A 22,892-nucleotide genomic window follows, 5' to 3' on the forward strand; every position below is an offset into this window, starting at 1 on the left:
AAAAATGAGGTTGACGCATGGAAATGCATACATCTGTCTGGATGCGACGACTTTTGCTCTTCATACTGTCAACTCGTACTGCTGACGCTTCAACTGGCCACTTCAGTGGGCTTGAATTCTCCTGCAGACGGATCCAATTTTCCACTAGGCTTAGCACCAAATTTTTTACTCATATTCATTCCCCCAGGTGCCAGTCGTCCAGGAGGTCGATATCCTTTCGCTCCGCGAGGTGAAGGTCGTGAAGGAGGGTGTTTGAAGAAACAGTCGGCTGGGTAGAAGCATAATTTGTCAGTCAAAAAAGTCCAAAGTCGAAGCACCATCCATCAGTTCTACTGCTCACCCCTCGTACACCTCTCTCCGTATCTGCAGACCTTCTCTGCCTTCGTATCGTCCAACGCGCCGTCCATTAAATTTTTGCTCGAAACGACCACTTCGACGTCCTCCGCATCTCCTTCACCATCCTCCCCGTCGGACGTAGCGCCGGTCGTCTTTGCCGGCTCCACTTTGGTAGGGCGCCCTTTGGTGGATTTCATAGCGGTGAGAGCAGGTGGAGGAACGGGATTTCCTTCGGCGTCTTCATGTCGGAACGCGCAGGACGGGTTGGTGCAGTTTTGGTATTTACACAGCATTCGGCTGGGTCCAGCAGAGTTACCTAACATGACAACGGAATCAGCCTTCCGCTCAAGTCACCAGGGATGTCACTCACCTAATATGGCGGCCGGGCTGACGTGACTCATTGTACATTCCGGGTCTTTACAATTCTTCCCAGCCTCACAAGCTTCTTCACTGAGGACCATGCCGGTTTTCTCATCCGCCACGGGTGAAGGATGAGAAAAGTGACAGCGAGAATTACTGCAACCGACACCAAATTTGCACAAGGCTGCTGAACTTGGTTTATCCGGGATCGGTCCCGGTGAAGAAGATCGTTTGGGAGGGACAATGGAGACGGAATGAGCACCGAGTTTGGTTCCGGGGGGAATCTTTGCCGGAGCAGGAGGTCTGGGAGGCCGGACTGAAGCTTGCGGGCCGACTGCTCGTTCCTGAGTGGAGTGTGTCAATTCCAAAGGTATCTCTGGATAGATCCTCGATGAAGTGTGCTCACCTCGGCCATTTTCGCCATCATTTCTCCCATCTGTTGCATGTTTGCTTGCATCATCATCATCTGAGCCATCATCTCGTTTTGACCTTGCATCGGGAAGAATCCAAATCCGGCATTGGGTCCAGGTTGCATCATGCCCGGTTGGAAACCGCCTAAAGACGGGCGCACGAATGAGCTTCAGCGAAAGAGCTTTCATCTTCTTGTCAAGCCCTTGTAACCCACCCATTGGAGCCATGGGCATATTGCCACTCATTCCCATCCCATTTCCATTCATGCCCCCTCTACCCATCCCTCTGATTGGCATGCCTCGTTGTCCGCCTCCGCCTGGTGGTCCACGACCTCCGATCCGATCTGCCAGATTCCTCCCTCCCATGGATCGGGGTCCAGAAGGCGCACCATGATCAGATATACGTCTCTTATTTCCAGCTCCAGCTCCATCTCGGTCGTCCCGTCCATCAGCTCCAGATTTGCGTTTTTCGCCCTGATGTAAATCTCCGAGGGCACTGTCGAGTAATCGATTTCGTCGTTCATGACTCGGGTCGCCAGCAGCACGTCGTTCTCCCGTTACACCATTGGCCGAGGCCGGTTCACGCCTCTGACGATCCGGAACAGGACTGGGAGAAGGTCTGGACCCTGGAGTCCGGGTGATGTCCGCCGCCGTGTCGAACAACCATTCAAGGAACCGTTCATCGAAATCTGATCCAACGAGATCATTCATCTCCGTATGCACCTTTTCTCGGGAGTTCCCATTCGCCAATAAGACGGTGATATATTCCGCCATAACATTGTCATCTGGTTCAGCCCATTCTCGGCGCTCAAGTTCAGCTTGGACTTCGGACTGTAGGCGGGGAGCCACAACGAAAGGGGACAAGATGAGTAAATCAGCGCTACTTCATGAATTCATTTGACGGACTCGCTCACCTGCAGTTGAGTCTGCTGATCAGACGTGAATGAGATCGCCATCGTAAATGAGACGTGTGACGGCAGTCGTGATGCGTACACGGTAATCTATGCTAGCTGACGAAATAGCAGTTCACTGTCGAGATGAAAGGGGATTGGCACCGGTCAAGTCTTGCGAGCCAAGTGGCGATAATTACGTAACTTTGACCCCACTCGTGTGGCACCTCATCTTCCTTCGACCTTCGTACAAGCGCTTGTGTCAGCAAGATGATACACATGCACAGGGATTATAGAGCTCTATGGGACGTGATATGACATGGTTGACGTTCAGAACACTCTCTTGCCATTCTCTTTCATTCCTTGCCGGCATCTCTGATTCTCTGCATCGCTCGTTCATGTTCTTCGGCGACGGAAGCAGGCTTCCTGTATAGAATGAGGTACTGGAGCGAGAGGACAGCCACCCAGGCGACCATGAACCAGTAGGCACGGCCTGAGGACTTCTTCCAGTCGGCCAAGTCGTCAGTTTGCAAACCCGCCTGAACGGCGAGGCAGATGGCTCCGCCGACCTGAGCTGAGCGATCGTGAGCTGAGGGATCGTCCGGAACAACGACGACGACGAGCACACACCTAAGACTTGACACCATGCCCCAGCCACGCCCGCCCTAAAGTTCCGGAAGTCAGCAACATTTCGCAAACGATACGCATGGAGGTCTGCGAGAGGAAAGAGATGTCGGACGGAAGATCTGGTGGTGGAAAAAAAAAAAAAAAGGCCACTAACACTAAAGGTTAACGTCAGCCTCGTCCGAAATTATTTGACAGTGTGGCATCATAGAGACTCACTGCTTGGAGGGCAGTACGAGATCAAGTTGATCGCCGAAGCGAAGTAGGTGATCATGGCACCAGCTGAACCGATGATGAACGCGGGAAAACAGTATCTCCAATAGTTCATCCCACGCCCTCCATCCGAGTACACTTGGAGGATCTCAGCGATGATGATTACTGTGTCGGAGCGTTAGCCAACAGAGCTCCGCCCAGGCAGGAAGGGGTCTGACTCACACACTGCGCCGATGGGCAACGAGATTCTAGGTCTGTTGATGATACCGGGGATCGGCTGAGCCAATCCACCGATGATCAATCCGATGATACCTTGTGGAAGCATGGCAGCGGCGACATGAATAGGGCTCCAATGCAGTACTTCTTGCCAGAATGTGGCATACTGTAGTTGACTAATGGGGGTTCAGATGATGCCACACTGAGAATTGACTCACGATGTTGCCCAGAAAGCAAAGGGAAACAGGACAGCGAGTGAACTGATGATGACGTTGGTGATCTTCCAGACCGAGCTGGGCAGGACAGCAGACTTGGGTGGGATTCGGCTCTCTGAAGCGATTCGGTTAGCGGTACTCGCTCAGTCGGTGTCCGATCGACTGACCCCAGAAGAAAAATCCAACACCAAGAGGGAAAGCAAGGATGAATGGGGCGATGAAGCTGGCACTGTTCCATCCATCGATCGGTCCTTGAGTCAAGGCGAGGATGAAGCAGATCAAAGCTCCCTCGAGAATCAAGACTCCAATGACATCCATCCGCTTCCATCGTGGGGTTGAGTCTTTGCCCTGGGCGTACGATGAGCCGGTGTAAGGCAAGAGAAAGATAGTCATGGCGGAGAAGCTGATACTGGATAAATTGTTAGTCATGAAACAGCCGAGCAAAGCGGGGAGGCCAATCGTTTTCTCACCAGATGATAGCCATGAGCCTGAAGAACCATCTGTGAAGATTGTTTGATGTCAGCTGGATTTCCAGCCCTATTGCGCTCTTGGCTCACTTGTAGCTCGCCAACATGCACAATCCAGCCAGGACCAGACCCAACACGTTTCCCGATGCACCTGCCAAGCCCAACATGCCCAACTTCTGTTGCTGTTGATTTGGTTCTGGGAACATGTGAACCAGGAGGTGGTAAGCTGAAGGGATGGTCATGGCTCCAGATACACCGCCAAGGCCTCGAAGGACCAAGAATCCATACTTGTCGCTGGTGACAAAGGAGGTGACGAGTGAAAATATACCGAGGATGGCGAAACCAGCTTCAAAGATGACGGAAGCGGGAAACAAGTCACTCAGTCGTCCTGCGAACAGGAGGAAAGCGGAGAATGAGAGGGAGTAGGCTGTAATGATCTGAACGAGGCGGCAGAAGGAAGGCTTCAGTCCAAAAATTCCTCGGACCGGACGAACGGCATGCCCGGAGTCAAAAACAAACTCACCCAGACCAATTGTGAGATGTGCAGACCGGTGTCCATGCCGATTTGTGCAACGGCAATGGCGACTCCGGAGACGTTGCACACTGTGGTAAAAGAAAGCACATGGAGTCAGTGTCTTTGTCTAGGTAGACCGGAGCATTATGACCGAGATGCCCGTGAAGGCGAGCTTGGACGGAGGTAAAAAGACAGTGTGAGCTTGTCACTCACCATCGACAAAGGTTGCAACGGCAAAGATGAACAGGAGAAAGTTCTTCCTCACTGCTCCCAGTTGAGCCAGAGGATGAACATGGTGAGCATCATCATCGGAAGCCTCTCCATCGATTGGAACCGGTGGTTTCCCAGCCGCCATGGCGATGACACCCAGTTCAGCATCGGTAGAAGAGTGTAATGTGGGATCGAGGGATGGGGAGCGTGTGGTCGCTGCAGGCGGGGATTCGATGGGTTTCTCAGACATGCTTTCCGAGAGAATAAATTGGTGAAGTATACGATGTTTTGCACGAGGTGCTCAGCACTGTATAGAAGAGGACGTACAAGGAGTGATGATGAGAGGCAGCCCACCTTTTATATAAGACGTAAGTGTCGCCGGTCAAAGGAACGCGGGCTTTTGTTTGAAAAAAACCACCTCTCATGCCCGATAAGCAGCGAACTTTTTCAGGAACCAATGGCAATACTACATAATCAGCGAGCCCGCCCAGGGGGTGATTTTTGCTAATACCATTTGTTAATGAAGGTGCGGGGGATTAGAACAACGGCTAATAAACCGGCACACACTCTCTATTTCGCCGGACTCGACGCCAAATTGCGCCCGGGAGACGGGCTCATGAAACCGCTTGGCATTCATCGCCGGTGTCGGTCACCGAAGGACGAGTTGAATGGGTAGCACTGTCTGCGCGATATAATCATCCTACTAACGTGCGTCAAGGAGGCTCATGTGGCAGTTGCTCATGACTGGTTGATGGATGCAGAGGTCAGAATCAGTCCTGCAAAAGAAGCAGAAGCCAATTGGCGCGAAATCCAAGCAATCCCAAGGTGTGGATGGTAAAGCCACGTGGTGCGGAGATTGAACAGAGTACCCCGTTGCTTACAAATGGGGGTTTGTCGTCCGGATCACGGGGTTGCGGGTTCTGCGCGTTGGGCCGTGTCGACGCGTATCATTATTATCTCGTCCTTATAGTCCAGAACCAGAAGCTGCCGAGCGTAAGACGGGGCGCGGGGGCCCAACATTTCATTCATCTTCCACATCTTCCACACCAAACATCATGACGAGTCAAGCGGATGACCCGAGCTCCCTACCGCCAGCTCATCAGCTGCTGCTTCAGAAACAGCGTGAACATTTGGGTCTGTTACAATTGAGAGATGCCTCGAAAGATTTATTGGAGAGGGTCGAAAAATTGGCAGAGATGAATCATATCATGGCGGATGGCGGGGAGGGTGAGTGGGCTCGGTGGTTTGACATGTGTATCTGCGTCTCGGATGATGCTCCATCTGTTTCCATGGGTATCGCTTGATTTCCGTCGCTGAGATCGTTTGGTTTACAGCTATCGGACAAGTGATGAAAAACTGGCCTCATGTATTCGGCATCCTCAACCTGTTTGGTGAGTACTCCCCATTCGGATCGGATGGAGGCATCTGCACCTCTTCGAGGTACATGAACAAGAGGTTGCTGAGACTCTGGCCATCAGACAAACCTCCCGGCGAGACTCGGGCAGACGAAGAAGCAGAGCCTATCCCGACACTCGTCAGAATACCATACACTTCGACTGAAGAGCCCGGTTCAACCTGAGCATCGCTCCACGACGTACGTTGTATATTACTTTGAACATGTATCAACACTAGGGCTCGTCCAGGACACGAGCATCGGACTGATCTCGAGATCGCTTGGAGCGGCTTGGTGTTTTGTTCCCCCCCCTGAAACTCCACCTACCTTCCTTTCTCTAAACTCCCTCTGGGACTCGGGAAATCCTTTCTAGTGGATTATATGTTCCAAAGACGAGATGTGAACATTGACTGATCTCCTCTGACCATCGTCAACGTATCGATCTCACCGGTGTCATCAGAGCCACACACACACACACACTCACTCTTGCCATGCTTCTGCTGCCAGTTTAGCAGATCGTTTGTTTTCATTACAGTCAAAAGTCGGATCGTCCATTGAAAGACAAATATTTCGACTCGACGTGTCTCCCTCTCACTCTACGTTAGCGTCAGATCAAGCCTGTGGCGGCCTCTCACCGACCCTGTCTACAATCCTTCACTCCACTCATCATGGACTATGTCGACGACGCGAAAGAGAGTGCGAAAACATGCGGGAACAACATGACGTTGGAGGCCTGTGTCAGCGTCATCGGTGGTGAGCTTTGCCCGCTTCCAAGTGTGAACCATCTCCATGCGTGATTCTTTCTGGTATCTCGCACTTGTTCTCTCGACCCTTCTACAACGTGATACACTCGCTAAACTTGTTTCCAGGTGTGATCGGGTTCATCCTCATTGCTACATTGATCTGGTATTACTTCTGCAAGTACAGACCTCGGAAAAGGGCAGAACGACGAGATACCACCGAAGCAGATGCAGAGGAAAAGCAGAGGAAGAGGGACGAGGCGCTCAAAAGTAAAGGGGCAGAATTGGCCATGGCTCATCATCAATCGAGAATATTAGCGAGCATCACAGGGTTGGAGAATAAGCGTGCATCGGAACTGGCAGTTTAGCGCGAACTTTGAGAGGTGGGTCATAGGATAGATGTGTCTCGTCATGCAAGTATATCGTTGGGACGTCTATTGAGAAGCTGTTCGTTTGAAACAATGATCTTTGCAAATTAAGCACACTGCACGTTGCTCTCCGTGATGAAATCCTGCCTCCGCCGTGATCTCCAAATTATACCTTGGCATCGGTGCTCGTCGCTTCTGCCTTCTCTCCCGGCACGGGCGCAGTACCAGCAGCACTACTCGCAGGTGCACCTTGTGCACTCGTGTCCACCTTGCCCCATCCCCATCCACCACTCTTCTTTGCTTGCTCCTTTTCCTTTTCAGCCTTCTTCTTCTTGTTTCCCGCGTTCATCACAAGTCTGAAAAACACATCGACCATTGTCAGTACGCCAACTTCGCGGGCACCGGCACCGGCACTCCTCGACCCACCTCTCCAGCTCTCTTCTCTCCTCGTCCGACTCGTCCGCCTCTATAGATTTGAAGATGCCACCGATTGTCATGATGGCCTTTGCGCGGCGCAGTCCGGCATCTTTCGATAACCCAGGCTCATACAGGACTCTGTCAAGCACAGCTCCGAGGACCTAAGCGTCAGCGAGGCATTCTTCCCTATCGACCTACATTGATGACCTCCCAGCGGGTTGCCTTCCAGGTCGTCAACAGCATCTTGCTAGAGACCTCTTGAGCCAACTGTTCCATTTCTTCCGGCGTAGCATTTCCTTTTTGCTCCAACCGCTCCATCTCCTCCATCGCCGCTTGAACGCCGATCCTAGGTGTGGGTTAGCCTCGCAGTGGTTTTCATGTCCGCCAAACTCACGCGGATCCCAGCAAACCCCATCCTTCTTTGACCATACCCCCCTTCTCCTTAAGTCTACCGAGGAACCCGCCTCCGAGGAACTTTTTAGACTTAATAAAGTTGCCCGCTTTGGTAATATACACCCCGGCGATGGTATGAAGAAGCTGAGAAAGACGGTCAATGATAGCCTTCACCGCCGGCTGCTCGCCCACCTCTATCCCGAATGACTCGAGCTTCAGATCCTCCGCCTCGGTCTTGATACGCGCTTCGAACGCCTTGGTCTCCGGATCATTGATGTCACCCGGATTGCGAGCTTCAACGAACGGACGGATCCGTTGGATAAGCTTTTCTTTGAGAACCTCGATCCTGAACACAGGTCAATCACCATAACGGCCACTTAACCCACCTCGCACTCTTCTCCGCATCACGCTTCTTCTCCAACGCATCTAACTGAGCCTTTTGCTCAGGCGATAACTTGTGCTTGCCCTTCTTGTCTTTGGGTCCAGGTGACGCTTTACCAAGTTCCGTGGAGCTGGCTGACGGGGTCGGCGTGTTACTAGAGGAAAAGGACGAGTGGTGTGCGAGAGATGATCCGGATTGTTCTGTTTGCGCCGGAGCAGTACCTGACAATGGGGCCTCAGATGATTTCTCCGCTGTTGCGGCCGTCATCGAGGCGCCGGGAACAGTGCCTGCTGTCGTGGAAGCAGCAGCAGTAGCTGTGGTCGTCTCGGAATCTGCGCCAGAAGTTTCATGCTGAATGTTCTCAGTCTCGGCATTCTTCGCAGCCTCCATCTCGGCTCGTTCTTCCGGAGTCATGACGACGTCCATCGTGGATGTGAAATCTGAAATGTGGCATTAGCCCCGACTGCTGTAAAATATGCCTAAGCATACACACCTTTGACTAGGGATATCTCGCCGATCTTTGCGCAAGGTCAGAGTCCACCACAATCGGGTCAGTGAAACTAGCTCACATAATCAAAGAAAGCCTCTGCATACAGTTCAGCACGATCCCAAAGGAATCATCAACCGACTCACCCCCGCCGAACATCTGTGAGAAGATCTCTTGGGGATCCACCTCGCCACCTTCTTCAGGGCGCTTCATACCGGCCTTGCCAACTTTATCATAGAAGGCTCGTTGATCAGGATTCGACAGGATCTGATAAGCTTCTCTATATCACACGCATTATTATTTGTGTGTTGTATGCGCTATCCATCACACGACATACCCTACTTCCTTGAACTTCAGCTCGGCTTCTTGAGACCCGGCGTTCTTATCGGGGTGCCACTGATGGAGCTGTGTCAATGATCTGACGCGTCACAACGATCCTTGAAGACCTCACCTTGATGGCCATCTTTCTATACGCCTTCTTGAGCCTATGCGCAGCAGACACGCGATACATCAGTCTCGTACGGTACGCCCTCGGATGAGTCCACCAATAAAGCACTCACTCCAGCTCCGTAGCTTCTGGGGCGACGCCAAGGACATCGTAGAGCTCTGTGTCTTTGACCTTTCGAGGCGCCACATCAGATTTCGGTAGTTCCGTCTGGGGACCACTTGTGGGTATCTCCATGATGACAAGGGAGCAGAAAATCGAGTCGATGGGGGACTCGATGAATCGATGCAAAGAGTGTACAGCCAAAAAAAAAAGAGTCCAAAAGGCCCATCCGAAAATCAAAGCTGAAACCGAGACCTGGACGGACGGAATCAAATAGACGTCATGCATCAGAGAGTCACGTGATATAAGCTTATATCTCCCAGCTCCAGGCAGCAGCAGCAGCTGACTGCGCATTTTGGGTGACAATCCCAATTAAAAGCTGCGAATCGCAGTCAAGAGCAAAAGAGAGAAGGGGACGTGGTGGACGTATTCAGGAGTATCTCAACATTTGTCTCGCGACGACTTCGTCGGACAGCAACATCGCACAAAGGATTCGACGGTGTCCAGCTGGTAGTGAACGCAGAACGAGAGGGAGCTTGAGGAGAGCGGCTCCTCCTTTATGGTGGTCCGGCTTGGATCAAAATAACAATATTATTATTGTTGTGGTCATCAACGGCGAGGGCGAGCCAGAACCACCCTTTTCTGCGGAGGACAAGTGGATCGCAGACAAAGGGGTGGACTACTGTTGCTGCTCGAGCGGTTGTATAGGATGGAAGCGTATCCTGAAGCCTCGACACGAAGACGATTAGATCCATCCCCTCACGATGTGGCGAGTCGCATAGTCGCTCTTCAAAGGAAGAATGCAAGTGCCACTGGTCCAACAAGGTGAGTCGAGAGTGCTGCTGCTGGAGAAGCGCAGGACATCTTGATCCTGTGTGACTCTTGCTACTACTCAGGAAGAGCATCCAAGCTGACGCTTCAATACACAGACTCCCCGTGAGATCCTATGAGGACATCGACGAGTTTAATCGAGGCGTGGATAGAGCGGGGCCATCCAAGAAGACCCTTTTTGACCCTTCTGCTCCCCCTGTTCATCGATTGGACATCGCCAATGGACTTCTCCCACCTCCACGATACGAGCCGAAAGATCCACGCTTAGATAGGGAAAAGGAAGAAAGTAGAGCGAGGATGGATAAGGAGAGGCATGGAGTGATCAATGGGGATGCTCGAAGGGGCGGCGGCCATGATCAATATTCCGCCCACTCTACCCCAAGGATCTCGCCTCCTTCCCCTCGAATATCCAATCTCAACCCATCTCACCCTACATCTTCCCAAGCATCACGCACAGATCGACGCCTAGATCCCAACAAGAAGCTGTTCATACCCGACATTCATGATCCACACCATTTTGCCAATCGATCGCCTCATCTCAGTGGATCAACTTCGCCTTTGCCTGTACCATCTAGCAGACCATCTTCATCATCTTTTCCAACGACGCATCTTCATCCTCAGCAGGCTTATGCACCGCCCTCTGAACAGTCCAGTGGTCGTTCGTTACTTCGTCGGACGACTGGAGGAAGTACTCGGACGCCAGAGGAAGAAGCGGACAGGGAACGGGAGAGGAGGAGGCGGAGAGAGGGTAGCGAGAGGGGAAGCTTGCACAGTAAGAGGAAGGATAGCGATACGAGGTCCAAAGAGAGTCGGAGTAGCGATGGAAGCGAGAGTTTGAGGGATAGAGAGCGTGGTAAAGGCAAGGGGTGAGTGTCACACGCTTTGAGCTCGAGGTATTCCTGTTAAGCTGATCCGCTATCAGCGACACTGGTATCAAAGCGGTCCTGAAGGACGTCCACAACAAGATCCGAGCGCTAGAAGCGGAGCTCAACGAGATGCACCGAAAGATGGCTTTGGATCCATCGGCTGGGATATCTGTCCTGATGCAGCCTGGGACGACCCATCGATCTGCACATGGCGAAGACACGGCAGCGTGGATGGATCTCATTGCCAAACATAAAGAGTGAGTGGTCCTATCTTCGCCAATCTGCTGACAGTTGTAGACTCGCCGATCTGCATCATCTCTTTCTCGTTCGAGTATTTGACCCCTTGATCCCATCTACATTTTCGCAACTTGCCGTCAAATATAATATCCCTTCTCGCTTATGGCAAGTCTCGTTCCATCTCATTCTTGAACGACTTCGACTCGCTTGGATGACAGCACATCCGTCTGCGCTGGATCTGCTCACGGATCTTGTGTATGACGCGTACAAATTCTATACGGATCTGTTGGAGGATCAAGCTATGTCCCATTTCCGGACCGCTTGGATCGAAGCATTGGGCGACCTAGCCCGATACAGGATGAATATCGCATCGCACGTCTCCTCGAACGGCGGGGCGTTGGATTCTAGGCGAGGCACAGATTATCGCCCACGTTCCCGTGACGATCTCGATGGACCTGCCCAGAGTAGCGGCGCGAGTATCGGAGCGGAGGTGGCTGAATCATGGGATGTCGAGGATCAAGAGACGTGGAGGACTACGGCTAGAGATTGGTACTCGATGGGCGTGACGGAGAAACCCGGTGAGGGGAGACTGCATCATCATCTGGCATTGCTCTGCCGCGATGTCCCTGGTCTTGAGCCCAGAGCACTGCATCATTTTACCAAAAGGTAAGCCTTTTTGATGCGTTGTCACTGTGGTGCTGACCTCGTCAGTCTCGTCGTCACTCACGAATACGCCACATCTCGTGAAACTATACTCCCCCTGTTCGACTCGGCACTTCAATCTCAACGATCATTACCCGAAGCCAAGGCCGTGGACCTCTTCGTCAGACTACACGGCATGCTGTTCACCAAGATTGACCTCGATAATTTCAAACCCGTCATGTCTCGATACATGGAGCGATTGGACGAAGATGCCAGATTGGATCACGCTAATCGACCGACCAACATTTCCCAGGTCGATTGGATGATCATGGCCAGTGTCAATCTAGCTGCCATGCTGCAATACGGTTCGCCAACGGGAGTTATCCGTAAAGCCTTTGCGATGGAAGGTCAAGAGCGGCGACGTGCACATGCCGTCCTAGAGGACGATCACGAGGGGGAAGACGATGCCGAGCGGGCTGAAGGCTCCGATGAACAACATCACGGAAGTACCCTGGATTCGACGGTGACCATTCCTCCAGCTATTCCTGAAGAATCGACAACCATGCCAATGGTCTTGACCGATGCGATTGAAATGACCATGGAAGTCTTCTCCTTCCTTCTCTCAACCCCTTTCCGCCAACAAGGTCTTCAGACGGTTCTCAACCCGTATCTGACCTGCCTGCTCACATTCATCGCCACTGCATTCAGACAGACTCACATCGGTGATCTGCTCCTCCCTCATGTGCCCTGGTATCCCCTCGTCGAATTCTTCAACAAATACTCCCCAGAGATCAAGGAAGAGACGAAACTCGTCTCTCATATTCCGTTGCCTGAAGACTGGGCTCTGAGAGGCATGGAATGGGTCGGAAGACGAGTGTATGAGAGAGGCTTTTGGAAGACCAAGTCTAATTCGAGAAACTCTGGCGGTGTCGCTCAACCTCATTCAGGCGAGCGATTCGCAAGTGAGATGGACGTTCTCTTGGCCAACTTTGACAGCTCGCTTGATATCAGTCAAGGCGTGGTCGAAGAGGCAGAAGACACTGATTTGACGGACGGACCCACTGCAGTGAATGCACGTCGATGGCGGCGTGTCGCTTGGGCAGCTGGCGTTATGGTCAAGCATATGGATGGCCTGGAGCTACGCGATGGAAAGGTCGTCATCACGGGATCGCTCAAGAGACGACTGGATGATATTTCCAGCATGAAAGAGATACAACGAATACAAGAGGAAGAGGCGATGTTCAGGAGGAAGCAGAGACAACAAGAAGAAGAGGATCTGGAGATTGCAGAACAGATCGAGTCGGAGATTGAGGATGGAGATCCGGAAATGGCAGCTCTGCGGGTGAGTCCAACATCGTGCAAGGCGCGAAAATACATTGACACCGCTTCTTCTTTCCAGGAACGCCGCCGCCGCTTGCGGTCCATGCTCGACTCTGCACTGCCTCGTCCGTCTTCCAAACCGAAAAAGTCTTCTCGGAAGAGTCTCCATGCTATGCCTGGTTACACCACGTTGGTATTCGATACCAATGTCCTTCTCTCTTCCCTCGAGCTTGTCAAGCGAGTCATCGACGGCGGACAGTGGAAGGTCGTCGTGCCCCTTCCAGGTGGGTTAAAATGCTGGCTTATTACAGATGTGCTGGCTGACCCGCCTTGTAGTCATCACTGAATTGGACGGGCTCTCTCGTAACCCTCCACCTCTAGGCGAATCTGCCTCCCTGGCTATCACATACCTTGAAGCACGGGTACGATCTCACTCGCGTAACCTCAAGATTCAAACTTCCAAGGGAAACTACCTGTCTGATCTGACGATCCGCGCGGAATCTCACCATGACGCGGGACGTACAGACGGGACGACGATGGATGATCTGATACTCAACGTGGCTTCATTCCAATCTGAGCATTTCAGATCGAATGCAGGGTCGAACGCTGAAGGAGGAGGCGCTATTCAAGTGTTGATGGTGACGTTTGATCGTAATCTGAGATTGAGAGCTAGAGCCAGAGGGATCGAGGCGGCTGATGAGAAAGAGATGGTGGGAGTTTGGGGAAGTCTATAGTCTCGTCGTATATTTTGTGGCATCGCGCACCCCGTATAATCGATTTGCATTTTGCATTTGGCTGCTGAAACGACTCGCCACTATCAGCGTCATCATCTATCCTGAAACAGCCATCCACGTGACAATTGAATTTTCAAATTAGCCATAGGGACGAGCGGAGGAGGCTGTTCACACTAGAAGAGCTATATCAAGCCTCTCTCTATGCATCTATTCCACCGACATTTCCATCTTTGTCTCTTCTCACATCGCCATCATCGCTTTCTCTCACCGCTGGATCCCGTCCTCAAACCACAGACTCTGTAGCTAGCTCTTCCTACCTGTAACCTAACTGACCTCACCATGGTCCGCCCACTGTACACGGTCGGATCACTCCTCGGAGCCGTTGCGGTGCTCGCACAGCAACTGACCATTACACAACCGACGACTGATCATTGGTGTGAGTGAACTCCACTGTTCACAGTCGTCCAGGCCATCAGGCGTGCTTGGCGAGCTGGCGAGCTGGCGAGCGTGATTTTCAGTAGAATCAGAATGGCTTGATTAGGGGATGGGAGCTTGACGAATCTCCTCCTAGAGAGCAGGACCCTAATACGATGTGTGTTCGTCGACTGACTGCATCGCCCGTTCTCAGGGATCGCTCAATCTGACAATACTGTCGCTTGGACCGGAGGAGGATCTAACCCTCCCACATCGTTCTCTGTCTTCCTCTATAATCCCAACCCGCAGATTCTGGTGGGTTTTCCCCCCTTGACTCTCAGAGACATAGACCAAAGCTGATGAACGTGTCAGACGTCCAAGCTCGCCTTGATCTCCATCGGTGAGATGAAACTTCACCAGATCGTGCTGACCTTCTCGTTTTTCCCCAGAACCATACTATGACATGTCACAGACTGTCAACCCGTGAGCTGATCACTTATTGCGTAATGCCAGTGAAGCTCACTCATGACACAGAGGCAATATCACACCCGCGACTGGATACACCATACAATTGACCGACACCCTCAACTCGACCAGTGAGCTCTCCTTGACTATCGGATGTCCACCGCAGAGCTGATGCCTCCATCCACAGATGTGTACGCTGAATCCCAGTCGTTCGAGATCAAGCCCATAGGCTCAGACTACCCACCTCAAGTCGCAGCTGCTGCCGCTACGTCTGCTGGAGCTTCAGGCTCTTCCTCTGCCTCTCCTTCTGGCTCTGGCACTTCTTCTGCGGCCAGTACCTCTCACACTGGCGCAGCGAGCCACGTCACTTGGTTCTCTTCCTTTGGCCTGCTCTGTGCTGGTCTCGGACTCGCGGCGGTGGCCTGATTGCAAGTTCTGTCAGCTCGACCCCACCTTGGACATTCTCGCATGCTTTCCTTTCTGCTATGGGTGTCTTCTATTATAACGACGTAGCTCTTACTGTTCCTTATAATGCTCTCATCATGCTTGTATGATCTGCCCATCTTCCATGTCCCACCCGTTTCACCAGGTCCAAACAGAAATCAGGCGCCCACCCCGAGATTCCATTTTGATTCCGCTGTCTCGGTCCTCTACCGGTCAGGCGATACAAGATATTTAGCACTCACCTCCATCACCGTCCAAGGCATACGCGGTAAAGTGGAAAGCCAACATGGCTTACGATAGCAAAGGGAAAGGCAAACCAAAGGCTCCGACGTGTCTGGTAAGTCGAATCTAGTCTGTTCACACTCCCGCCCGACATGTACGCTTCGATCCGCCCATCTCGGCTCTTCAGCTTGTGTCGTGTCTTGTACCTGTAGCTGCTTCTGACTCTTCCATAGCACGATGTGGTCGTGGATTACATCTCAAACCAAGCTTACTCTGCCACGGCTCAAGCTCTGACTAAGCATCAGAGGGCGTCTGGACACGGCGGACGTACGACCAATGGATCGTCGGCGGATGCCGGAAGACTGGAGTCTGAAGATGTGGACATGTCAGGATCGACAAGCGGATTGCCCACGAATGGAGATGTGACCATGGATGTCGGAGATGTAGAGAGCTCAGATGGAGGAGATACGCCCTGTCTGCTCTCCGATCAAGAACTGGAGTCCATTGAAAGGCGTCGTGGTGGGTTACCTTGAGACGCTGATCCTCGTTGACATCGCTTATCCCCGCATCGCTCCAGCCATCATCAATTACATTCTGAATGGAGCCATCATTCGAGCTGTCGAAGCGCTCAACACGTACTTTCCAGCCGTTCTCGATACCAGCGCTCCTGCATCTCCAACAACTTCCCTCAGACCAATGGGCAATCCGTGGGCAGTCAGTCCAAGTCCATCGGCTTCAACCTCTTCCCTTTCGGCTTTGCCTGCCAAACCCGCTTATTCCACCACTACCACTTTGGGATTGAACGTGCCGCCTCCATCCGGGATGGGTGGGACCTCTACTCCTGGTTCCGGATCGATCAGTAATGGTTCTTCAACACCAGGCTCATCAGACCTCACCATCCCCGTATTCCCCACTTCCACAACCCCATCTCACGTCGCTTTGAATCTCCAGATCCAACAATTTATCGAGTCATTCAGGCAATTAGCTCCTTCTTCTCCTTCCTCATCGACCAGTTCCATCACTTCTCTCACTTCGTCCATGTATCTCCCTGTTCCCGGAACCAATGGTACTACCACCACATCGAACGGGAACGCCCTCGGGGCATCTGGATCAGGTCTCAGTCCAAAAATAACACTTATAAACGCTCTCACAGCGGCCCAAGGACTACATACAGAAGCGAAGAAGCTACCGCCAGAAGTTCGAGCTGTGTATTTACAAGAGATCAAGGATGTCGGAGCATTGTTCGCTTATACGGATCCAGAGACGAGTATACTCAAGGGATTCTTGGACCAAAATAGAAGGATAGCTCTGGCGGATCAAGTGAATCGAGCCATATTGAGTGAGCGAGCCAACTCTCTTCGCATTTGTCTAATGCTCATTCTGGTGTAGAATCTCAAGGATTATCTACGACATCTTACCTGGAAGATTGCGCTCGGCGAACGACCGCCATCTATTCAATCATCTCTCAGCGGGGCGTAGATCCCAGACCATCAAACTGGAAAGAACCTGAGACGGGCCGAGAAGTCTTGCTTGCGGTGAGTGTGACTGAGACTCAATGCGTCCGTCACACACTAGCTTATCGTCCTTCTTCCGCAGTACTGGAAGCACCACGTCGGACCATCCGCTCATTTCAGTCTGCGGGAATTCGTCGGGCAACCGTGGTGATTGCAGTGCTTCTCCCCGGACGATCTCTCAGGATACACTGTCCACCCGTTTTCGTACCTCGTTGTACCGTGCTTACCATACGCATGCATGTACGTGTCTGACCCGCCTGTCGGACTCCATTTCCGCAATCGCTCAGGACGTTCAAAGCTGTCGAGATGAGCATGGATATCCAACGACAGTGACTTACAGCACCCGTCAACCGCCCCTATGCATCACGACAGCTTGATAAAGGTGTCGTCAGCCAACTCTTCATCGTCCTCCGGCAAGTCTAGCCATTCCGCAATCTCGTCATCGACCATTTTGCGCTTCTTGGTTATAGGTTGGGTATCCAGCTCCTTCTTGATCCTGAGGCCCGGGTTCGCCACTCCACAATCATTCCCTTGGCCTGCCTTCTTTCTGAGTGATCGAACGCTTGCCGTCTTGGTAAGTTCATCCGCCATGATCTGCTCAGCGCCAGGAACGCGATCGACCAGCTTGTGAAGGATCTGATGTGTCTTCTTTCGGATTCGGTCACCGTGATTGTTGGCCACTTCGAGGAGCTCAGGATCGGTATATAGAGTGGTGCGGTTGGCCAGGACAAGGGAGACGATTGCTCGTGTCAGAGCGACCTGCATAATGAGTAGCGTCAGTGACTGGACCCGTCCTCGATTTTCGATATCACAGTGGAGCGCGGCGGCGAAGCTCACCGTGTGCTTGTCTGTCCATGGGGCGCCACTTTGGTACTCGCTGGTCATCTTGTTGAGACGTCGTGGTTCTGGAATCGGTTATCTCGTTTCGAGGATGATGATAAGTTTGAGTTAGTCAAGATTCAGGTTTGAACGCACAGCAACGGGGAAGATCAGAAGCTGACGAGAGACCGACGAAAAGGGACCATAGAGGGATATCACACAATTTCCAAGTCAACGGCTCCATTGTCGATCCATTTGCATTCAATGACACATGAATCAGGTATAGGAATGATGCTCATACAGGCGACGAACAAAGCTGGTATGCATGAAAGTCTCGATGACCAGAGCGTTCTACAGGTCTCCTGATTCCTGCCTCTGGATCTCCAGATTACTCCGCCACAGTCACTGGTGTTGCTTTCTGACTTCCTACTCCTCCTCGCTTTCCAACTGATCCTTGCCTTCATCATCGTCCGACTCGTCCTTCACGATCTTTCGCTTCTTTGGAGTAGTAGGAGACTGCATCGCACCATTCTTCATCTTCGCAGGCGAAGCCCCCTTGCCCTGCTTTGCACCTTTCGGCGACGACTTTGGTTTTGAAGTGGCATTTTTGATCATGTCATGTCCTCCTGGAATGCCATCCGTCAATTTGCGGAGGAGCTGTTGAGTCTTCTTGTTGATCCTATCACCACCATTGTTGGCTACAGGTACCAATCGGGGATCGCTGTAAAGGACTGCTCGATTTGACATGACGAGTTGCACGATCGCGTCAACGAGGAAGGTCTGAAAAATGTGGCGTCAGCAGGTAGCCCCATGGCGAGGTTGACGGGTAGATGACACACATTGTGGTCGTCCGTCCAAGGATTGCAGGCTTGATGAGCAAGTGTCATGGTTGTATGTCGAATGAATGAGTGAACGGTTGGTTGGTAGAAGTGAGGATGGTGAGGGCCGCAGATCGTGACGGGAGTCTGGCAGTTGGAAAGAATGATGAGGAGGTGGAAAGGACCGAGCGGATAATCTCGGTCTTAATATATGTGTACAGTCCCAGAGAATCCTGCAGAGACGCTTTTGTTCTTGAACATACTGTAGCGGTATACCGTAGTCATGGCACCACCCAGCCGTCCACATTGGGAACCCCACGTTCCTTTGGTTGTCAAGATCGCCTCGTGTTGGACGCGGAAGCGATGACGAGAGGTTGATACGTTAAAAGGCCGCTCGATGTCCTATTGCTGACTCCCCTCCATTCCCATCTAACAAGTCTAACACCAATCAAATTGAGCTCTCCGAACTGTTCACACAAGCCTTACACGCTCATTCCACGATGCCGACATCGATGAAAAACGCCTCTCCTGACACTCCAGGATTCTACCCTTGGGAAGATCGACATAGTGTGAGTGATGAATCGGCACAGGCCCTCATCTGACGTATCATAGGAGACCCTCATCACGGGCATCATTGATCTCGTCATGCTACACAAGAAGGAACTCTATCGTTTGCCTGGATTGGCTGGCGAGGTCGACGGACATGGAGCCGACAGAATTCGAAGTAAGGTCGAGCAGATTCTCAAGAAGCTGGCGGTGGATCATGGACTCAGCCAAGGAGTCGTGAAAGGGAATGGACAGCGCGGGATAAAGACAGACCAGGCTGCAGAGACGAAGAAGCGAAAGAGACCTGTGTGAGGGCATGTAAGATTCTCGATGAGACGATGTACGGAGAAACAAAGCCTGATGCATGCATGCATCATCCATCATTGAGCCTGAACGGGTCTGAAAGGAGAAAAATTGCATAAACGACGTGCTACAGGGAAATGCAGCGTTCTTTGACACCAAGCTGAAGTGACACAGAAGCTTTGCAGAGCATTTGAATTGTGCATTGCAACATGACATTCTCACGACTTGTAATGACACGGCTCCTTGGCCGCCTCGGGCCTGATGAGGATGCTTGCAGGGCAGACATTTCAAGCACTGTCATCCACTGTCTCCTAGTTACTCGGATTAGCCTTAAGGGACGCTTAGCCCCTTCTGATTTGAGGCGGCTGGCATGACAGTAGACAACGCCTCCACAGCGATCTCAAGGCGTTGTTTGGGGAGTCGTGTCCATCTCGTCATAGCGCTCCATAGTCCCTGACCGTTGCTAAGCAACCTGGAATGTTCTCAGAATGAACAGGGTGGGACAGGATAGGGATGAAAGATATATTGTAACAGGTCCTTGGGGAATGAGTGTTTCTTTCCACAACCTGCAACCTCTCCCTACCGTTCTCTTGTCTTTGCTCTGAGGATTTCTATCGCTGCTGTGAATAGCAGTGCCACTCTTCCGAATCATACCACTATCGACCATCGCATCAGCATGCCAACGAAGAGGATCCGAGAATCCACTACGGTCGAAAGCGACACGTCTCTTATGCAGACACCACCACCCAAGAAGACAGTCAGGAAGTCGGCTGTGAGCATGCTTGACCTCGCATGATCGATAAAGCTGACGCTCGTACTGGGCAAAAAGTATTCTGACGACGAAGAAGAACGATTCATCAAGGCTTTGATCGAGATTGCGAAAGATCACATGTGGCAGAAGGTCAAGAATGATCCACTTCTCATGTACAGGGGAGCGAACGGAATCAGGTCGCATATTGAGGCACTGGTGAGGTGATAATGCACTCAGTAGTCTGATGCTGTTTTATTTTCTGACTGACGCGTCACGCTGCCCTTCTTTCAGGAGAAAAGGCTTCTCTCCAGGAAGAATGTTTAAGCAGGAGGATCGTCACAGTAGAGTCCCGATCGTATTCAGGTTACAAAGTCCTAATGCTGCAGACTACCATGCATGCGAGTACACAGACCTTCCCTCACTCTTCTCCGTTCATCGGAGGCCGAGTCTCGCTCCGAGTCTTCCGACATCGGGAGCCGCTCGGCGTAATGATCAGTCAAATAAACCGACGCCCCGCACTCATCCCCGCTTTACACCTGCAATCACTCCACAACGATCCCGATCCTCTAGACGACGATGAGGACCTCGAAAGATGTCAGTGACGACAACAAGATTGAGTTCCAGCTCTCTCACCAGCGAGTGAGGATCAGTGCATGGGGTAACAACGCTCTACGAGTCCAATGCACCATCAGCCACTCCTTTGATAACCCAGAATCGGCCTTGAGCGAACACGTGCCGCATGCGCATGTCGAGACGGTCGAGGATGCTGACAAGAAGACCTACAAGATCACCAATGGAGACATTGTAGGAGAGGTCCGACCCAATGGTAAACTCGTCTTCATCAAAAAGTCAACTGGTGCGGTCGTGCTGGAGGAATTCGCTAGGGATCTCACCGATCCGAAGGAACCCATGAACAGTGCGCTTCAGATTAGCTCGCGAGAGTTCAAGAGAAAACTCGGAGCCGACTCGAGTCACGTTACTGTTCGATTTGAATCCCTTGATCCAAATGAAAAGATTTACGGGATGGGACAGTATCAACAACCTAATCTCGATCTCAAGGGATCAGATCTCGAATTGGCTCAACGCAATTCTCAAGCTTCTATCCCGTTCGCAATCTCTTCTCTGGGCTATGGAATTCTTTGGAACAATGCAGGTGTTGGACGAGCCGTATTTGGCAAGAACCAAATGTCTTTCGAGGCATATTCGTCCAAGACAATCGATTACTGGGTTGTGGTCGGTGACTCACCAAGGGACATCCACCGCGCATATACGGCAGTCACTGGTAGACCGCCCATGATGCCTGAATACGGTCTTGGTCTGTGGCAGTCAAAGCTGAGGTATCAGACGCAAGAAGAACTTCTGGGTGTTGTTCACGAATACAAAAGACGTAAGCTCCCGCTGGACGTCATTGTCATCGACTTTTTCCATTGGCCCAAACAGGGAGAGTGGAAATTTGACACGACATACTGGCCTGATCCAGGTGAGTGAGGGCTTCGAGTAGGTGATACCCTGCCGACACTACTCCTAGACGCAATGATTGAGGAGATTCAGTCCATGGGGACCAAGGTCGTTGTGTCTGTCTGGCCGACAGTTGAGACTCAAGCGGAGAATTACCCCCACATGGCCAGGGAAGGCATGCTCGCTCAACAGGATCGTAGTCTCCCTGTGGGCATGGAGTTCCCGACCACACACCTGATTGAATTCATGGACACTTTCAACCCGGCGACGAGGGATTTTGTCTGGAATATCTGCAAGAAGAATTACTGGGACAAGGGCATTCGATCCTTCTGGCTTGATGTCGCCGAACCGGAGTACAAGACTTACTCATTTGACAATCATCGATACCATACTGGACCTAATCTAATGGTTGGGAATGCGTATCCCAAGCACTACTCTCGCATGTTCCACGAGGGCATGTCTCACGAGCTCGGAGACAAGGCTGGAGACAACATCGTTAACCTGGTCAGATGTGCTTGGACGGGAAGCGTCAAATACGGCGCTCTCCTCTGGTCTGGCGACGTCAACAGTTCTTGGCAGAGCATGAAGTGTCAATTTGCCGCCGGCCTCAACGCAGGTCTCGCGGGACAGACCTGGTGGACTGTCGACATCGGAGGATTTCACGGGGCGAACATCAATGACACCGCATTCCACGAGCTCTTTGTGAGATGGTATCAGTGGGGAACTTTTTTGCCCGTCATGCGAGTTCATGGAAACCGTGAACCTACCCAGCCTCGACACGGTACGACAGGGGGCAGTGATTGTCCATCTGGCGCTCCGAACGAGATCTGGACATACGGCGAGGAGGTCTACGAGATCTGTAAAACCTATCTGGCATTGCGTGAATCCATGAGGTCCTATGTCCGGGATCTCATGAAACAAGCGCACGAGAAAGGTGATCCAATCATCCGAACTTTATTCTTTGAATTCCCTTCCGATAAGCATGCGTGGTCCGTCGAAGATCAGTTCATGTTTGGTCACAAGTACCTCGTAGCACCCATTTTCGAACCTGGAGTCAAACAGAGAACCTTGTACCTTCCCAGCGGCGCCAACTGGCATCAAGTCTCGGCAGAAGGCAAGCAAGGAGATAGCTTCGAGGGAGGCAAAGAGGTGACCGTTGATTGCCCGCTCGATTGCATGCCTGTATTCGTCAGAGAGGGATGAATAGTCCGATGCATATAGCTGTCAAAAGTCGCCTCTATACACCAACGGACTCACCGTGTGCAGGTTGGGAAGTTCATCTCGCTGTTTCAGTTGGGTGCCACTCGACAAATGTGAAACCCGAGC

The 22,892-nt window shown here is 51.9% G+C and overlaps 12 protein-coding genes across 12 annotated transcripts; 8 read left to right on the forward strand and 4 right to left on the reverse strand.

The window, feature by feature from the left end:
* Window positions 1-25: 25 nt before the first annotated feature.
* Window positions 26-2,254, reverse strand: BD324DRAFT_626414 (hypothetical protein). The gene is made up of 6 exons (XM_022015892.1): window positions 2,021-2,254; window positions 1,322-1,937; window positions 1,103-1,251; window positions 707-1,040; window positions 341-652; window positions 26-268 (listed from the first exon to the last, which is right to left on the reverse strand). The coding sequence occupies exons 1-6, from the start codon at window positions 2,060-2,062 to the stop codon at window positions 90-92; spliced, it is 1,632 nt and encodes a 543-aa protein (XP_021870650.1). The 5' UTR covers window positions 2,063-2,254; the 3' UTR covers window positions 26-89.
* Window positions 2,255-5,197, reverse strand: BD324DRAFT_626418 (major facilitator superfamily domain-containing protein). The gene is made up of 11 exons (XM_022015893.1): window positions 5,023-5,197; window positions 4,459-4,959; window positions 4,255-4,334; window positions 3,822-4,168; window positions 3,735-3,764; window positions 3,432-3,673; window positions 3,268-3,379; window positions 3,056-3,225; window positions 2,840-2,998; window positions 2,627-2,662; window positions 2,255-2,570 (listed from the first exon to the last, which is right to left on the reverse strand). Exons 2-11 carry the CDS (start codon window positions 4,703-4,705, stop codon window positions 2,353-2,355), a joined length of 1,641 nt encoding a protein of 546 aa, XP_021870651.1. The 5' UTR covers window positions 4,706-4,959; window positions 5,023-5,197; the 3' UTR covers window positions 2,255-2,352.
* A 313-nt stretch (window positions 5,198-5,510) lies between these two features.
* BD324DRAFT_651073 (hypothetical protein) lies at window positions 5,511-6,034 on the forward strand (the record flags this gene model as incomplete). Its single annotated transcript, XM_022018260.1, has 3 exons — window positions 5,511-5,682; window positions 5,790-5,846; window positions 5,934-6,034. 3 exons carry the CDS (start codon window positions 5,511-5,513, stop codon window positions 6,032-6,034), a joined length of 330 nt encoding a protein of 109 aa, XP_021870652.1.
* A 482-nt stretch (window positions 6,035-6,516) lies between these two features.
* BD324DRAFT_651074 (hypothetical protein) lies at window positions 6,517-6,956 on the forward strand (the record flags this gene model as incomplete). Its single annotated transcript, XM_022018261.1, has 2 exons — window positions 6,517-6,601; window positions 6,718-6,956. 2 exons carry the CDS (start codon window positions 6,517-6,519, stop codon window positions 6,954-6,956), a joined length of 324 nt encoding a protein of 107 aa, XP_021870653.1.
* A 30-nt stretch (window positions 6,957-6,986) lies between these two features.
* Window positions 6,987-9,380, reverse strand: BD324DRAFT_626429 (X-domain of DnaJ-containing-domain-containing protein). Its single transcript, XM_022015894.1, has 12 exons — window positions 9,196-9,380; window positions 9,087-9,120; window positions 8,973-9,031; window positions 8,782-8,915; window positions 8,718-8,734; window positions 8,642-8,666; window positions 8,153-8,588; window positions 7,959-8,112; window positions 7,768-7,910; window positions 7,572-7,719; window positions 7,383-7,534; window positions 6,987-7,312 (listed from the first exon to the last, which is right to left on the reverse strand). The coding sequence occupies exons 1-12, from the start codon at window positions 9,315-9,317 to the stop codon at window positions 7,123-7,125; spliced, it is 1,614 nt and encodes a 537-aa protein (XP_021870654.1). The 5' UTR covers window positions 9,318-9,380; the 3' UTR covers window positions 6,987-7,122.
* Window positions 9,381-11,020: 1,640 nt separating this feature from the next.
* BD324DRAFT_580049 (hypothetical protein) lies at window positions 11,021-13,812 on the forward strand (the record flags this gene model as incomplete). The annotated part of the gene is made up of 5 exons (XM_022013423.1): window positions 11,021-11,136; window positions 11,177-11,782; window positions 11,828-13,100; window positions 13,158-13,362; window positions 13,415-13,812. The coding sequence occupies 5 exons, from the start codon at window positions 11,021-11,023 to the stop codon at window positions 13,810-13,812; spliced, it is 2,598 nt and encodes an 865-aa protein (XP_021870655.1).
* A 190-nt stretch (window positions 13,813-14,002) lies between these two features.
* BD324DRAFT_626435 (hypothetical protein) lies at window positions 14,003-15,262 on the forward strand. The gene is made up of 6 exons (XM_022015895.1): window positions 14,003-14,248; window positions 14,441-14,541; window positions 14,599-14,626; window positions 14,676-14,709; window positions 14,761-14,822; window positions 14,879-15,262. The coding sequence occupies exons 1-6, from the start codon at window positions 14,152-14,154 to the stop codon at window positions 15,115-15,117; spliced, it is 561 nt and encodes a 186-aa protein (XP_021870656.1). The 5' UTR covers window positions 14,003-14,151; the 3' UTR covers window positions 15,118-15,262.
* A 42-nt stretch (window positions 15,263-15,304) lies between these two features.
* BD324DRAFT_626440 (CTLH/CRA C-terminal to lish motif domain-domain-containing protein) lies at window positions 15,305-17,126 on the forward strand. Its single transcript, XM_022015896.1, has 5 exons — window positions 15,305-15,472; window positions 15,591-15,876; window positions 15,935-16,696; window positions 16,747-16,892; window positions 16,954-17,126. The coding sequence occupies exons 1-5, from the start codon at window positions 15,422-15,424 to the stop codon at window positions 17,020-17,022; spliced, it is 1,314 nt and encodes a 437-aa protein (XP_021870657.1). The 5' UTR covers window positions 15,305-15,421; the 3' UTR covers window positions 17,023-17,126.
* A 42-nt stretch (window positions 17,127-17,168) lies between these two features.
* Window positions 17,169-17,794, reverse strand: BD324DRAFT_454920 (hypothetical protein). Its single transcript, XM_022012826.1, has 2 exons — window positions 17,709-17,794; window positions 17,169-17,630 (listed from the first exon to the last, which is right to left on the reverse strand). Exons 1-2 carry the CDS (start codon window positions 17,754-17,756, stop codon window positions 17,235-17,237), a joined length of 444 nt encoding a protein of 147 aa, XP_021870658.1. The 5' UTR covers window positions 17,757-17,794; the 3' UTR covers window positions 17,169-17,234.
* A 1,214-nt stretch (window positions 17,795-19,008) lies between these two features.
* On the forward strand, window positions 19,009-19,366 carry BD324DRAFT_651081 (hypothetical protein; the record flags this gene model as incomplete). The annotated part of the gene is made up of 2 exons (XM_022018262.1): window positions 19,009-19,077; window positions 19,121-19,366. The coding sequence occupies 2 exons, from the start codon at window positions 19,009-19,011 to the stop codon at window positions 19,364-19,366; spliced, it is 315 nt and encodes a 104-aa protein (XP_021870659.1).
* Window positions 19,367-19,929: 563 nt separating this feature from the next.
* BD324DRAFT_626446 (hypothetical protein) lies at window positions 19,930-20,341 on the forward strand. Its single transcript, XM_022015897.1, has 2 exons — window positions 19,930-20,129; window positions 20,187-20,341. Exons 1-2 carry the CDS (start codon window positions 20,034-20,036, stop codon window positions 20,331-20,333), a joined length of 243 nt encoding a protein of 80 aa, XP_021870660.1. The 5' UTR covers window positions 19,930-20,033; the 3' UTR covers window positions 20,334-20,341.
* Window positions 20,342-20,625: 284 nt separating this feature from the next.
* BD324DRAFT_601306 (putative glycosyl hydrolase) lies at window positions 20,626-22,792 on the forward strand. Its single transcript, XM_022013929.1, has 2 exons — window positions 20,626-21,588; window positions 21,637-22,792. The coding sequence occupies exons 1-2, from the start codon at window positions 20,685-20,687 to the stop codon at window positions 22,767-22,769; spliced, it is 2,037 nt and encodes a 678-aa protein (XP_021870661.1). The 5' UTR covers window positions 20,626-20,684; the 3' UTR covers window positions 22,770-22,792.
* The last annotated feature ends 100 nt before the right edge of the window (window positions 22,793-22,892 follow it).

This window comes from Kockovaella imperatae (genome assembly GCF_002102565.1).
Source record: "Kockovaella imperatae strain NRRL Y-17943 chromosome Unknown BD324scaffold_7, whole genome shotgun sequence".
NCBI classification, from domain to species: domain Eukaryota; kingdom Fungi; phylum Basidiomycota; class Tremellomycetes; order Tremellales; family Cuniculitremaceae; genus Kockovaella; species Kockovaella imperatae.

What these genes read in the sequence shown, in the direction of transcription:
- BD324DRAFT_626414 (XM_022015892.1), bottom strand. Translation starts at nt 2,062, where the DNA reads ATGGCGATCTCATTCACGTCTGATCAGCAGACTCAACTGCAG. An exon ending in TATGCCCATGGCTCCAATGG is followed by an intron (nt 1,252 to 1,321) that starts GTGGGTTACAAG and finishes GCCCGTCTTTAG; the next exon opens with GCGGTTTCCAACCGGGCATG. An exon ending in TGATGGCGAAAATGGCCGAG is followed by an intron (nt 1,041 to 1,102) that starts GTGAGCACACTT and finishes CACTCCACTCAG; the next exon opens with GAACGAGCAGTCGGCCCGCA.
- BD324DRAFT_626418 (XM_022015893.1), bottom strand. Translation starts at nt 4,705, where the DNA reads ATGTCTGAGAAACCCATCGAATCCCCGCCTGCAGCGACCACACGCTCC. An exon ending in TGTTGGATTTTTCTTCTGGG is followed by an intron (nt 3,380 to 3,431) that starts GTCAGTCGATCG and finishes GAATCGCTTCAG; the next exon opens with AGAGCCGAATCCCACCCAAG. An exon ending in CTCGTACTGCCCTCCAAGCA is followed by an intron (nt 2,663 to 2,839) that starts GTGAGTCTCTAT and finishes TCCGGAACTTTA; the next exon opens with GGGCGGGCGTGGCTGGGGCA.
- BD324DRAFT_626429 (XM_022015894.1), bottom strand. Translation starts at nt 9,317, where the DNA reads ATGGAGATACCCACAAGTGGTCCCCAGACGGAACTACCGAAATCTGAT. An exon ending in GATGCGGAGAAGAGTGCGAG is followed by an intron (nt 8,113 to 8,152) that starts GTGGGTTAAGTG and finishes ACCTGTGTTCAG; the next exon opens with GATCGAGGTTCTCAAAGAAA. An exon ending in GAGAGAAGAGAGCTGGAGAG is followed by an intron (nt 7,313 to 7,382) that starts GTGGGTCGAGGA and finishes TGTGTTTTTCAG; the next exon opens with ACTTGTGATGAACGCGGGAA.
- BD324DRAFT_626435 (XM_022015895.1), top strand. Translation starts at nt 14,152, where the DNA reads ATGGTCCGCCCACTGTACACGGTCGGATCACTCCTCGGAGCCGTTGCG. An exon ending in ATCCCAACCCGCAGATTCTG is followed by an intron (nt 14,542 to 14,598) that starts GTGGGTTTTCCC and finishes TGAACGTGTCAG; the next exon opens with ACGTCCAAGCTCGCCTTGAT. An exon ending in CGACACCCTCAACTCGACCA is followed by an intron (nt 14,823 to 14,878) that starts GTGAGCTCTCCT and finishes CTCCATCCACAG; the next exon opens with ATGTGTACGCTGAATCCCAG.
- BD324DRAFT_626440 (XM_022015896.1), top strand. Translation starts at nt 15,422, where the DNA reads ATGGCTTACGATAGCAAAGGGAAAGGCAAACCAAAGGCTCCGACGTGT. An exon ending in CAAAGGCTCCGACGTGTCTG is followed by an intron (nt 15,473 to 15,590) that starts GTAAGTCGAATC and finishes ACTCTTCCATAG; the next exon opens with CACGATGTGGTCGTGGATTA. An exon ending in GCCGAGAAGTCTTGCTTGCG is followed by an intron (nt 16,893 to 16,953) that starts GTGAGTGTGACT and finishes CTTCTTCCGCAG; the next exon opens with TACTGGAAGCACCACGTCGG.
- BD324DRAFT_454920 (XM_022012826.1), bottom strand. Translation starts at nt 17,756, where the DNA reads ATGACCAGCGAGTACCAAAGTGGCGCCCCATGGACAGACAAGCACACG. An exon ending in CATGGACAGACAAGCACACG is followed by an intron (nt 17,631 to 17,708) that starts GTGAGCTTCGCC and finishes CTCATTATGCAG; the next exon opens with GTCGCTCTGACACGAGCAAT.
- BD324DRAFT_626446 (XM_022015897.1), top strand. Translation starts at nt 20,034, where the DNA reads ATGCCAACGAAGAGGATCCGAGAATCCACTACGGTCGAAAGCGACACG. An exon ending in AGACAGTCAGGAAGTCGGCT is followed by an intron (nt 20,130 to 20,186) that starts GTGAGCATGCTT and finishes CTGGGCAAAAAG; the next exon opens with TATTCTGACGACGAAGAAGA.
- BD324DRAFT_601306 (XM_022013929.1), top strand. Translation starts at nt 20,685, where the DNA reads ATGAGGACCTCGAAAGATGTCAGTGACGACAACAAGATTGAGTTCCAG. An exon ending in GACATACTGGCCTGATCCAG is followed by an intron (nt 21,589 to 21,636) that starts GTGAGTGAGGGC and finishes CACTACTCCTAG; the next exon opens with ACGCAATGATTGAGGAGATT.